General features: G+C 34.3%; 1 protein-coding gene across 4 annotated transcripts in view; it reads right to left on the bottom strand.

Annotated features, from left to right (window-relative positions):
* LRP1B (LDL receptor related protein 1B) overlaps positions 1-14,953 on the bottom strand; it is a 1,893,223-nt gene that overhangs the window by 106,883 nt on the left and 1,771,387 nt on the right. For all 4 annotated transcript variants that reach the window (XM_037849262.1, XM_037849261.1, XM_037849260.1 and 1 more), the window contains 5 exons: positions 11,997-12,220; positions 10,830-10,936; positions 5,356-5,472; positions 3,530-3,703; positions 1,395-1,520 (listed from right to left, as the gene is read on the bottom strand). In XM_037849262.1, coding sequence (XP_037705190.1) covers positions 1,395-1,520; positions 3,530-3,703; positions 5,356-5,472; positions 10,830-10,936; positions 11,997-12,220 — 748 coding nt within the window. The remainder of the gene's footprint in view (positions 1-1,394; positions 1,521-3,529; positions 3,704-5,355; positions 5,473-10,829; positions 10,937-11,996; positions 12,221-14,953) is intronic.

Genomic DNA, 14,953 nt, shown 5'->3' on the forward strand with positions numbered 1-14,953 from the left:
TTAGGTTTAATTTAATAACAGAATGGCATCCTCAAAAATATCATTGTCTTCTCTGATACAAGAGCATTAAAACAAATGTCTTCTGATTCTGTTCATGACTTCAAAGTTCTTAATCTATTGTTGAATGTATGTGAAGTGCTCAATGTTGCTCTGTAAGAAAATATGTAGAATGAATTGATAGGAAGTCTTCAACTGCACTAGAAGGATAGTTTTCCAGGCATTCAAGAACCATTGACAATTTAAACAACACAATTACATGGATCCTAGAATAGGGAATGAGATCTTGTTATTCTGTGCAGGTTAATGTAATGCCCCAATACATTCCAGAGTATTTTGGGAAGAAAATTTAAAAAAGTATTTGCAAATTCCCCTTGAGGGACTTGAGAAAAAAGTGGAAATATTAAACTCCCCCAGCTGGGGAATTCCTGATATTCTCTTAAGCATTGGAGACTCCCAGTTGATTAAGCCAAGCCTTCAATCTTTGGGCTTGCCTTTATGAAACTTATTTCTGCAAAGAAGAGGTTAAGCCTTCTTATAACTATACCTAAGAGGCACCTCCAGAGAACCTCTTTCATTGCCTAAACATGGCCTCTCTCTCTAAGCCAAGCCTGCATTAACTCACTATCCTTCCTGCTACGTGGTACATGACTTCCGGGGGTAGAAGTCTCCCTGGAAATGTGGGACATGACTCCCAGGGATGAGCCTGGCCCTGGCATTATGGAATTGAGAAAGCTTTCTTGACCAAAAGGGGGAAGAGAAATGAAACAAAATAAAGAATTTCAATGGCTAAGAGATTTCAAATAGAGTCAAGAGGTCATTCTGGCACCTATTCTCATGTAGTATACAGATACTTCTTTTTAGTTTCTAGTGAATTAGAATAGCTAGAAGGAAATTCCTGAAACTGCTGAACTGCAATCCAGTAGCCTTGATCCTTAATGATGATTATATAGCTATATAGCTTTTATCCTATGATCATGTGATTGTGAAAACCTTGTGACTGACACTCCCTTTATCCAGTGTATGGGCAGACGAGTAAGAAATATAAATACTCATTTTATTATAAATAATAAAGACAAAAAATAATGGGGAGACAAGGGGTATGGGATGTTTTGGGTGTTCTTTTTTACTTGTATTGTTTGGAGTAATGAAAATGTTCTAAAATTGATTGTGGTGATGAATGCACAACTATAGGATGACACTGTGAGCCACTGACGGATCCACCTTGGATGGATTATACGGTGTATGAATATATTTCAATAAAATTGCATTAAAAAAAGAACCATGGCTATCAAGGCAGCTAAATTGATGATTAAGTAGATACATTTGTTTCAATTGTTGTGAAAATGTTTTTCAAAGATTAATTTGTTATTTCTATAATAATGAAGTATACCCACCTAACAGGTTGTCATCATTGCAGGTGCCATTAATCAAATACTTTCCTTCTGGGCATACACAGGTGGCCCCAGAAGGATTCAGCAAGCAGAGGAATTCACATGCTAAATCCAGGCATGGATTGGGCACTGATTAAAAACAAAACAAAAGAAAAATTAAAAATCTGTTGTGAGTATCAATACAAGTTTTGAAAACATAAAATTCAATAAGGTGAAATGATGAGTCAGCAATGTTGAAAAGAAATTACATCAAATTTCTAATGGAAGTACCTGATTTCAAATTGCTCCCCCAACCCCCCATCATAAATAGAAAATTTGACTTAATTTGCCTTTCCTACAAGGGAGAAGAATTTTTCAAATCTACACTTTGTCATGTTTGCTTGTGACTAATTGGTTTTTGGCAGTAGCATTTGTCTGAGGTTCCGAAGTGCAGTCTGAGCTATTTAAAGCAATCTTAAGTTCTCAGAGATCCAAGTTTCATTTTAGGTCTTTTTAGGGCTGTGTTCTAACATACAGAAGCAACTTCCTCCTACTAGTCACAAAACATAAAGATATGGGTTTTTTTCCTCTAAAAAAAAAAAAACAAAACATGTTTAATGCAATTTCCTTTCCATCAGGTAGGAGTTTGTATGTGTGGGTAAGTGTGTGCTATATTTATTTTTGTCTATCCCATTAGCATTCTATGCAGTCATAGCTGCTTCATGGCTCTCCCTAGGTTCATTGGGTAGAAGCAGAGATACTTTCATCAGAAGGAAAGTTACATGGCACCTAGGTAGCTGAACTGATGACTGCAAAAGTGGTTTATTTCTGAAATACTTGCTACTCAAAAAACTATTATTTTCAGGGCAGGGTTTATTTATTTATTTTTATGAAAGTAGCAATATGAAACTATGAAAGTGAATATGAATCAAGCAGATTAGAGTATGGGAGGTGTTCTGATATTTTACTGCTTCTATCTTAGAAACAGAGATAAGGAAAGAATCAAAATCTCTGATTTTTTAAATTTCTGAAAAAAATTCCATATTATGTAATAAATAAATCAATTTTCTCAGGATGGTCAGCAGAATACAATATTCCATTAAACATTCTACCACAGGGATGACTTTGGCCTGATTCAAAAGTTTCAATGATCCCTAACACAATGCTTAAGAACATGCCTTGAGAGCCCCTAAATGAAACGTGTGTGGAGAGTTAGAAAGGGGACCCCTAAATTCTTGAGAAGTTAAGTTGGTTGGTTTCAAAGATAAACATTTTTAATTAAATCAATCAAGAGTTTGATGGAAGCAAATTGAAGTACGCAAGTCAGGACCAGGGAAAAATTTTTTTTAAATGAACAAATTAGTTGAAAGTATATGAACCTGTGAACCGCAAACATCACACCATTGGCAAAGAGCTGCAAACATCTGATAGAATTTCAGGAAGTTTGGGAGGATGTACCATTCCAATTTCCAAAACTAATTTGAACAAACATCACTCATTTCTCCAGATAATTGCACCAAATGAGGTAAAAATCTCTTTTTATTTGCCATGAGGACTATCTATAAATAAACCTTAAACAGTTTCTTGAAGGGTAAACACACAAAGATCATTAGACTTGCAGTTACTTTTTTCTTAGTTTGATGATAGTATTTGAAACATATTTTCTCAAGATAATTACCTCAATTATTTACTCACTCTTTTCTATAGGGAAAAGTAACAATAATAAAAATAGATCAAAGAAAACTTTGGGAAGAGCTTCCCTTGGGTGATTTTTAGGATATAATATTAATGGCATGACAGGTGCTAGGTTATTAAGAATAAGAGTAAAAGTGGCTAATGAATTTCCTCACTTTTTTGGTTTGAATAGACTCATTGCCTTTTTAAAAAAGTGGAATAAGAGACTTTTTTAACAACAAGGACAATTCTAATTCCAAGAAAACATTACCAAATGCTGAAACTTTATATCTGTTAATGGCAGAAACAGAAACTTTTGCATTATCTAAACCTTGACTTTGGTAATTTGGTAATAACAATATTAAAGTTACTTAATGCAGAGAGGTTAAGACCTTGAACTACTTAAGATATTAAAACAATTATTTTTGTAGGTATAAGAAAGAAAATTTACCTATAGATACACCTTTATAAAATATTATACTTACAGTCTAGTTGTTTATAACGATGAGATATCAAAGCACCTTTTGTTTTATCAATATCTAAAGCTAGGTACTCTACTAAACCGTGGCCAAATTTTTGCACACGAAATACACCATTTTTAGGTCCTGCTCCATATATGTAATCTTCAAAAACATCAATCCTATGTGGATGCAACAAGCCTAGAATTTTAAAAAGGAGAAAATATAAAAGCTGTAGTGTACATACTTAGATTTGAGGAAATTATCTAAATTTGCCCAAGGTCATATTAAAAATATTATTTCTGTTGTTTTAAAAACCTCAGAATATGAATATTTTTAACATTAGCTATAAATTTGTTAGAGTTAATTTCTTTGTGGTGGGAATATGTGAGATACTAAACGTCTCACTCAGAATATATTAGAAAAAACATTTCCATCATTGCTTTAATCATCTTCATTTTACAAATCATTTACTAGAGGCTTATTATATGCAGAATAATGTTCCTTGTTGTTGAGCTGACAAACAAAAGCCTATGGGCCAAACATATCCACAGTCCAAAATCGGCAGTTCAAAACTCTCAATTCATGTTTTGGATAAAATTAATGCTCAAATTAGGTTGTCTGCATGACTGGTTTATCAAGCAGTTGATTATAAGAGTAAAATTCAAAAAAATATTTGACATTACTGCTGTCTGTTTTATAAATGGGGTAAAGGAAAAATGGCAAATGGCAATCACACATATGATCAGATTGGCTAAAAATAATAGTGACCATCATTTCTCACATTTAATTACTCTAACTTGGTATTGACTTTGTAAGAAGTAAAATGACCACATTTATATTTTACTAATTATCAGTAAATGACTTTTAAGTTTATATATTTTTCTTCAATGTTTCATGAAATGGTAAAATGTATACTTAAACTAAAATATAAAAAAAAATTTATATATTTTTATAAAATATAAAAAAATGTGTAGATACTTTTTTTCTACAGAGGCTCACTGTACAAAATCATACACTTGAGGCAAAAGCACAATGGAAGTGCAATTTAACTATTATTCTTTTAGCTTCCCTGCTTTCATTAAAAAACAGAAAGCCAAGCTACATGCAATAAACACAATATGAAAACATAGAAATTTCAAGTGCATATTATAACCAATTTGTAGTAAATAAGGGAAGAGGCTGAAGTAGGGAAAGGAAAGAAAAAAGAAGGGAATAAATTAGATTCAGCAGAAAGAACTGAAACAGCCAGGCAAGGAGAGTATAAGGTACTGGAAGATGCCAGAAAACGAGAGTAGAAAACAAGGGGCAGGAAGAGAGGTGGAGATAAAACGGCTATAGCAAAAGAAGAGCAAGAGTTGATTCTGAGATCATGAGTGGTGAAGGTAAACTGTCATTATGACACACTGCCTTTTCACTTGAATGGGAGTATACTTATGAATTACCTATGACAATAACTGTTAACTATGTTGTTTTACTACATATATTTCCTGTTTGCTATCACTGCAATTTGAAATAAAAATTAGTTTTCCTAGGAGCTAATCTTAACTACTTGATGTGTTCTCTGAATGGGGAAGTCACAGAAGTGAGAGGATAAACTTATTTTCAGAGTTTGAGCAACAATGGACCATGTCTGTCCTAGAGTCAAGAAGTTCTTCTGTCCTAGTCTCTTTGTTAATTTGAGTAGGAACGAAAATTTAATCAATATTAAGACTACAAGTTGAAAAGAGAAAGAATTTTGAGGCAATCCAGAATATAAAGCTGCTATATGTATACATATATGTGCATATGAATCTTTACATTTTCAATAACAGTAACATTTAAAAAGAAACAGCAAAAAGAATTTTACAGACCTTGTTTGCTGCTGACAGAGACGACTAAATCAGAACCATCATAGAGAACACTGCCAATGAGGGAGAGCTCAAAGTCAGCCCAGTATATGCGTTCACTAAACTGATCCACAGCTAGACCTGTAAAATTGGCATGCGTGGACAAATAATGGAAATTCATCTGGGATTATTTTAAAATTATGTTTTTGCTTATGGATGAAAATTTCACAAAATTATTTGCTAGTCTATGAACTGTTGTAGAATTCAGGAAACTTGAAATGACTCAATTCTTATCGCAAACACATACATTCAAATTATGCAGAATTTGTTTAACAAGCTCTAGCAAAAATTTCACATAGGAAAAGTTACCCTAAATATCCCCTATTTCTATAAATACTGGCTTCTTGATTACGGCAATTTTCTACCAGACTTTTCCATGATATTTCAATTTTTATCTTCTGAATATAGTATACACAAAATGAATTCATTGTTTAAATCACTTATCCAACCATTGTCTAAAAGGATTCTGCATAAATTAGGTATATTTTGAATTCCTTCACGAAAGTGCAAGTTTTAGACTACAAAAGGTTCATAGGCTTAATCATAAGACATTTTCACCTATATGGAGTGGACCACCATGTTGTGAGACATCTGTGTGAGCTAAAGTTCAAATTAACAAATAATTGATGTATACAGTAGGAAAGAATTAAAAGTAAATTCCCAGTTAAGGTTCTAGTGGTGCTCAGATTTTTCACTCTCTTCCTTAATTTGCTTTGAGACTAGATGCCTTCATGTCATCATTGGTATCTGCCAGTGAATAACAATGAATCAAAAATACGTGCAATTACCTGTGTTTTACTATTTTGAACAATAAAAATGATGAACAAATAACACCTTTATATTTAATTTACTCTTTTATTTTTTTAATTTCATAAATGTTACTGGAGTTCAGCTGGTATATTCTTGCAAAAATATCACCAAGATATAAAATATGTTAGGAAGTAAACAATGTCTCCCTTCCTATAAAGAAGAGTAAGAAGATCCATGACACATGAATTTTATAATAAATCTTCACTGCCATAGATATTAATTTTTGGTGACTTTGTTGGTCTTTAGAATGACATATTGCATATTTTGAAAGTACAAGCAATTAAAGTACTTTGACTACGGAACATTAACAATCTCCCTATCAGAATCCTCATTAAACAACTGAGTTACACCTCAATGGCAAGGCAGCTGAATGAAAGCTCTTTTTGAGTTTGCGCTAATTGTATTCCTAAATAGCTCAACCAAGACTTAACAGTGTACTGAAAAAGCATGATCAAAGTCTTTGGGGAATAATTCTTCAGTTAACTATGTAGATCTAGCCCAATTGAATCAAACTAAATATAATTATTGCGTTTCAAGTATAACATGAAGATGCACCATGCTCAACTACCCTCTGAGCAACGATTTAATTAAAGTAAGTGGTCCTTACTTACTAGTTTCTGCTCAATGATTAATTTGCTGTTTGGAGTCATATTAGGAGTTATATTTTTGTTTATTTATGTATAATTACAGATAACATGAAACATAAAATGATCCACTTTCCTGCAGCTGCCATTATATTTCAAAGCAATTGTCTAAGAAGGGGTTAAAACACTTTTCTTTCTCCCTTATCAAAATCTAATACAATAAAGAGGCAGATACAACAAGAAGCTGTCCCCAACAAAAATGGCTTTTAAATTAGAATGCATTCAATTTGCTAATCATATAAAAAGAGAAGACAATGAATGCCTAATTCCAATTAATTAACAACATTAGTCTTCAGATTCAGCAGCAGTAAAAAGGTTTTAAAAGGGTCATGTATTGCATTATTGATCGAGGCTGGTCTAAGATGTATCCATCTTTATCAGTTCTAGTCATATCATGCTGTGTTATTGAATGGCAACACATCTAGAAAAAATTACATAACAAAGCTTTTAGATGAGTGCGATTTATATTACAAAAGATCCACAAATCAATGATTTTGATTTTATCCTTAAGCCCTTTAATAAAAAAGGTTGTCTTTCAAATTAAAAAGTTAATAAAGGAATCAACTAACTTTTCCTGTTATAGAGATGAATCAAGTTTATATGAAAGAAGAAATTCATTTCTATCTTTAAAGTCTCAGATCTCCTTTTTGTCTTTAATAAAGGACTGAGAGTAAAAAGAAAAGAATAATTTTTAAAAAAGCAAATCCCAAGGCACTCATTCTTATCAGAACAGAGAAAGATGAATATTTGGAACTAAGTCAGAAGAAGTACAAAAAATTTTAAAATAAAATGTATCCTTGGTCTAATCAAGCGTAATGGGATCACAATTTGAAAGACATAAAAAAGATAAAGACATAGGCTCACTAAGTGTCAGTGATGCATGATAATGGCACCAATCATGTGCTCATTTTCCTAACATCTCCCATGATACCAAGAGCATCATTACATTTTAGGGAATTATTCATCTCTCTTTTGTGGGGCTCTGAAATTTTCCATGGTTCTCCCACTCTTTCCCAAACTATGAACTCAAAAGAGAAAAAAAGAAATGGGAGAAAATCAAATCTTACTAAAAATGACCATAATATCAATGTGATATTTAAGGAAGAAAACATGGGGATAGAAATAAAGTTATTTTGTTTCCAGAAATAGAGAAAAAAATTATATACATTCCATGTTAAAGGAAAGCCAAAATTTTTAAGGTAGCAATAACCAGCAGGTGTATACTGCCATATTCTTGATTTAAGGGGTGATAAAAGAGTGCCAAAAGAAAATCTGAAGATATTTACAACAATATCAAATTTTATTTTCAAAAAATCCATGTGTAAACAACTTGGCTTTTAAGATCCTGACATTCTAGGAAGATATCATGCGCCCCACACTGCAGCACCTGGCTCAGAGTACCCTTTCATCCAATACATACAGCAACACTGTAAGTTAGTTGTTATCCCTTGATTTTGATTATGATAAAACAAAGATTCAAGATAATCATTTAATTTCAGAGCTCTCCTAGCTAATAAGTGACTCCCTGAAATGTAACACCACTGGCATTTGACTCCAAAGAACACTTGTCTTTTTTCTCAGGCTGGATTATCTGCCCATCTATCAAAGACCTACCCATTCTTCAATGACTTATTCAAATGAAATCTCTCACATAATTTTCCTGTACTAGAAATAATCTTTCTTGCCTCTGGACTCCCATGATACTATAAAACACCTAACAATCTCATATTCCATCAAAATGTAACTACCCTTGTACAAGCCTCATTTATTTATTTTTTTCCTTGTTGTAAACTCTATGAGAAAAGGAACTTTCATTTTCATTGTTAAGTTCTCTGTAATATAGAGCAGACTGGCTTGTACATGGGAGATACAAAAGCCATGCAGCTTTCACTTGGCCTACTCTACAAGACGCTGTGACACCCTGTCCAGATTTCTTTTACTAGACAGGTTCACCCACCCCCCCAATGCTGCTTTAGAAGTTAGAGACTCATAGCTGCCTCGCCACCCCTCTTCCAGAAAATTGTCCCCAGCTGACTAGAGCAATCTTTCCTGGGAAGTTACAGCCCCTCAGGGCCAACCACTGACTGATTGCTAGAGGCATGGAGAAGGCTGCCCCCTTGCGTGACACATGATTTATGCACCAGGGCACATACTCTCTGCCTCAGGCCTAGAAGAATTGCTGGGCTCTTTCTCCTTCTCTCCATCCTTTACATGATGTTTCTGGACAGCACTCCCTTCATAAATCAGCTCCACAGGAGTCCCCTCTCATGCTGTGCTTTAGAGAACCTGACCTAAGGCACCTTCCTACAGCCAATTCTATAAACTGCTGCCAGCATCATTCTTTTAAAATGAAAACTGTGTTACCCATACTATTGTTATGTAAGATGTTATCATGGGGGCAAGTACAGTGAGAGACATAAGGGAATTCTTTATACCAATTTTGAAATTTTTCTGCAGGTCTAAGATAATTTAGAAACAAGTTTTTTTTTTTTTTTAAAAAAACTACAAAGTGCTAAAATAATGAAAATCATGTTTGAGCAGATCATGCTACTCTCTTTCCCAACACCATCCGGTGACCCCTCTGAAAGCTGGAATAGAATCCAAAGCCTTTGCTGGTACTTTCTGGGCCGTGGATGAGCTTTCCCTGCTCACCTTACCACATTCATGTCTACCATTCTCTGGAGTTGCTCATTTGCTTCTAGGACTACCAACCTTCTGGCTGTACTTCAAATATCCCAAGTTCATTCCTATCTCAGAAATTACTGCTCTCTCTGCTTGGAAGATTCTTTCCTCACATATCGAAATGGCTGGCTCCCTCTCTTTATTCAGCCCTCCTCAAATATCTCCATTTTAGAGACTGTTTCTCTGATAATCATAACTAAAACTGTACCCCAATAACTGCCCATCCCATACAATCCCTTACCTATAATAATCTGACTTTACATTTTTATTTCTATCCTCTACAAGAAGGTTAAGTTTCATGAGTGTTGAAACTTGCTTCACAAAGATGGGAACTTGTTTCTTCAGCATCTAGAACAGTTCTGGCATATGAAGGATGTTCAAATAGTATTGTTTACACAAATCAATGAATTAAGACACACTTGTATAAATGAGCCTAATTCCAAAGACTGTTCCTTCCCATAAAGAGTAAAAACAATATGTGGGAGGAAAAGGTATTAAATGTGAATAAGAATACAAATGCCAAATGTAAACAAATTTCAAACTGGGAAAGATACTACAAAGCATAATTGTTAAATAATATGGGCTATAAACATGCATGCTATCCTTTTTGTTGGAAGGTGGATGGCACAGAATCCCTGAGGCTGTTATCGGGTGAAAAGGCATTGCTGAGAAGGGGTGCTAACGTCAGACCTCAAAAGTTGGGTAAAATTCCACTCAGTAGGCAAAAGTTGGAAAGGCATTTTACATGAGGGAGCTGGGAGGAAGATGACATGGGAAAAACAACATGGAGGCAGAAAAAAGATCTGTGCTCCCAAGGAGTTATGAAAGCACAGTTTGTAGTGGTAGCTTAGGAGACATGCTGGGAGCGAGATTGAAACCAGACTGAAAAGAGATGTGAATGAAAAAGTAAGCAGTCACCAAACCTCTCTCAAAAATTATTTCTAATTTCCCACTTCTTTGTCCATTTTGTCTCTAATCTTCTAGGACTATCACCATCTTCATCCCAGCATGGTTAACATATATCTGTAAAAATACCCTAATACACTGCTGCCAAAATTTCATACAACGTAGGTAAATTTCAGGTAAAATCCCCAAAATATAACTGATGGTATGAGAAGGACCTGACTTTTAAGTTGGGAAAATACAACATGAAATATTAGTGAATTTCATAAAGTCATACCATAAATTATTTTACCCACTTGTAAAAATGATCGTATTGCTAATGAAACTATAAAGAACTGTAACACTAATGTGCTTATCATGCCACTTCCCATTTTAGAGTGGAACAGAAACGCATCATACCTGTGGGTCTCTGCAATTTCTTTTGCACTAAAATCCTCCTCAGAGTACCATCCATGGCTGCTTCTTCAATGTGGGAGTGGTCCCCAATGACGGTCCAGTACATCATCCTGAAGACGGTAGGTGAAGGAGGTTAGCCGGGTGATGGTGCTATTACAACCTGACTCTCCTTCAAAAGAGCAGCCTCTCCAGTTCATGCTCATTAGAATCAACCCAGAGTTCCTTAAAAAGCAGATTCCTGGTCCCAACTCTAACCTACAGAATGCAAACTCCCAATAGAGGGTCCCAGGAATCTGCAATTTATACAAAGACTTACCTATGCACACTAAATTTTGAGAACTACCACTTAATAGGATAAATCTTCACTTATTAATTGATGTCCCAAGTTTGATTTTGAAACTTCCATCAAAATCCCACAGGAAAAATATTTTCACCACTTGAAAATATCTTTGTGGTGACAGAAAATTCATTCTATTATTGATGTTGGATCAATATGCTTTTTAAAAATAGAGAGTTAATGATTTTCTCAAACAAATGATTCTCCTCATTTAGAAGATACAATACTACCTACATGCAAATAGCACATAATGGTCACCCCGCTTTACTCAGGATCCAATGACCCACTTTATGGATGATTAGGAGTGTTATTTCATATTTTCTTATTTCCATTTTTGTCATTGCTTATAGATTTACCTCTTAAAGTAAAAGAAGGAAATGTTTGTATTAAATTGCTTGAATTTGCTTTTATATATGCCTCCATCTTTTATAATCACAATTAACAAAAAACATCAATACTCTATACTTTCTATGTTTAATATCTTGAAAATTCCATTTCAAATTATTAGTGGTTATATGTTTATCATATCAGTTTCATTATTCTGCAAAACTCGCATACAAACACACACAGACAGGTGCTCTCACACACACACATACACACACCGATTGTATATTGTAGCAACCATTCAAGAAAACTGTATGTTTTGAACCACCATTTGGTGTAGAAAGGACATGGTTTTGTACGGAAGGAGAGGTAAAGGGATTTTAAGAAGTTTTGTTAATCTATTACATATTGAACACTCATTGCAGAAACAAAAATAGAGGACACAGATGGGCAATCTCAAAAAGCAGATACTCATTTCAAAAAATATAAACACCAAGTCATTAACCTACCCTCTCTTAGGGTTTACAGCAATAGCATAGGGTTCTCCAGCCATATTTGTTAAGAGTCTAGTGCAGTTGGGGCCGTTCAGCTGTCCTACGTTGACAGAGTACCTCAGACTGGTCCAGTGAGTGGTGTAGTAACTGAACCAGTGCATTCTAGAATGATCCGTCCAGTAAATATTTCCAGCAACCCAGTCAACTGCAATGTCCCTGGGCCTTTTAAATTCAGGACACTAAAACAAAACAACAAAACACAGTATTTTCAAAAAGAAATTAATGTTTCTTTATCTATAGGTTGAGATTCTGGGGACAAGTATTATGTCAATATGGTCAGGTGTTAATTGATACATATATTCTTTTAAAATATACATACTTTATTTTATTATTTGTATAGTTGTATCACTACACAAATATTAAGTGTATAGCCCACTGCAGTATTACCTGTGTTACCACTATTTAGCCACCACCATGCTAGAATATTTCCAGCACTCTAGAAGGTTTTCCTGTGAACTCTCTCAGTCAGTATTCCCGAGACTAACCACAATTCTGACTCCTAACACCCTTGATTAGTTTAAACCAATCCATATAAATGGAATCATACTCATTTATGACTTTCACTCAACATTGTCTGTGACATTTGTCCATGTTCTTCTATGTGTCAGTTAATTTTCTCATTGCTGGACAGTATATCATTGTACAGAATAACACAATTTGTGTACCTTTCTATTGATTTACCATTCTCCTGATCAATCTACATCCATGTGGCTTGTTTACAGTTTTGGGCCATTATACCCAAAGCTATGAATATTCTTGTATATGTCTCTTGGTGGACACAAGCACTTATTTCTGTTGGGTATTTACTCAGGAATGGAATGATTACTTCTTAGGATATACATATGCTTAGCTTGAGTAAATCCTAACACAATTTTTTTCAGAGAGTTTTAGCAATATATACTCTCTTCAGCAATGTTAAAAAGTCACAGTTATTATGCATCCTCACCATACACAATTGGATTTAAAACTTGGAAAATTATTAGTACAGATGGAGACATTTAGAAAGATAGTGTATTCAAACATCTTTTAAGGCAAGTTATAATGTCTGTCACTCATATTAAATCTGCTAGCTTGGATTTTCTGCTTGGTAGAAAGACTTACTTGATTATGGTGAGAAAAGAGAGAGTTCATTGGGAATCAAGCAAAGAAAATAACACATGCTCTGCACCGTTCAATCAATGTGATCACTTTGAGCAGGAGCTAGTGTAGTAATTAATTTAACAAGTTCAGGTTTATTTTGCGTACTCAAAAGTGAGAATGGATTCCCAGATGTGACATATAAAAAATAGATACAATTATTTGAAGGTGATTACAGCTAGATATGTAGTCAATGTGTGAGAGCATTATTAGGACGTGGCAACAAGAAGAAACATGGATTTTTAACACATGATGATTTCTTGTGTTGCTTAGTGGTCAGCAAATTTTCTTAAACAGTGGGCTTAGATTAAAGGGGGAAGACAGTGAGCATCTCTAAGAGAACTTTGGATGCCAAGTAACAGGCATTGAAGTCACTCTCTGCTACATAGTTACTGGGATCTCAAAGAAGGGAGATGTGACTTGAACTGAACACATAGCACATGGATACTTTCTAATAAAATTTATCATAAGTATATTCTCCTATTGGATTAAAAACTGAGATTATGAAATGTTGTAGTACACTATTCTCTCAAATCTAATAAATAAAATCCATCAACCCAGTGATATCTCAGGGTTACCTCAAATTAACTGTAAAGCACTTTGCAATACAGCATTCTCTAGAAGTGTCATAAAAATGAAATTTGTAGATAGGAAACATATAAGGATTTGTCTGAGTCAAACCACAAAATCATTTGCAAATGCTAAAGAATTATCTAAACTGACTGGATTTTTTTCAGTTTGGCAGCATTTATATAATAATTAAAAGTAAATATATAACCAAATGGTATGTGCATGTCAGCGTGAGTCAGAAATTCACAAATATGAGAGACAATGGCAAAAATCACCATTATAAGCTGTTTAGAGCCTGTTGGGCATATTTATCTTTTCAAGAGCAAACCTTTAGTGTTTCAAAAATACAATGTTAGTTATCTAGCATAAGCATAGAAATTTACTTATTTTTCCTTTATGAGATGTAATGACATACATGTGATTTTTCTATTCTAATGGTCTGTCTGTCAAAATATGATACATTTCATGCAAAGTTACACTTTTTGAATTTAGAATTTTCATGTTATATCATTCAGGCTAAAAAAAATGCCGATTATTTTTCTAAACCTGCTCTACATAGGTGCTACACCTGGCCTGCTGACAATTAAGAATCCTAATTCCTAATGTCCATAGAGCATTCAGAAGTTTTATTTAGTGATGCCTTTGCAGGTGAGCAGGCTGGTGAAGCATCCATAAATGGTGAATTCTAGAAGGATAACTCAAATTTAGTTTGCATTTCTAAGACAAAGAATATTGATTAGGGAAAGGGATAAACTTTGCATTTCATGCTCAGCCCAAGAGATGCTAGTGAGTTGCAGAGTTGTTCAAGTCTGTACATTTATTCTCTGGTTCCTGGATCCAGGAATCCCTAGTGGATTCTAGTAATAACTGCTGTACTTAGAATATGAGATAATGATGGTCATCACCAATTAATTCAATCTGAAGCCATGATATGCTCACTGACAAGATGGCTTTCAGAGAATAAGGGTGCAGAGTGAAGGTATTAATAGGGGTTTATCCTTAATAACTCACTACTCAACACTGAAAAACACATCATAACTAAGAGAAAAGCAACAGAATGGTCCTATTCATAACAAATCTATGGCCATATTAGGAATTGAAGCTCTGTAGTGACTTCTATAGCAATGAAAACAAACAAACAAACAAAAAACAAATCCCACTTTATTGCTCACAGAATGAGCAGGATGGTGAATAGTATGGGCCAT

Source organism: Choloepus didactylus, chromosome 9 (assembly GCF_015220235.1).
Source record: "Choloepus didactylus isolate mChoDid1 chromosome 9, mChoDid1.pri, whole genome shotgun sequence".
Taxonomy (NCBI): Eukaryota; Metazoa; Chordata; class Mammalia; order Pilosa; family Megalonychidae; genus Choloepus; species Choloepus didactylus.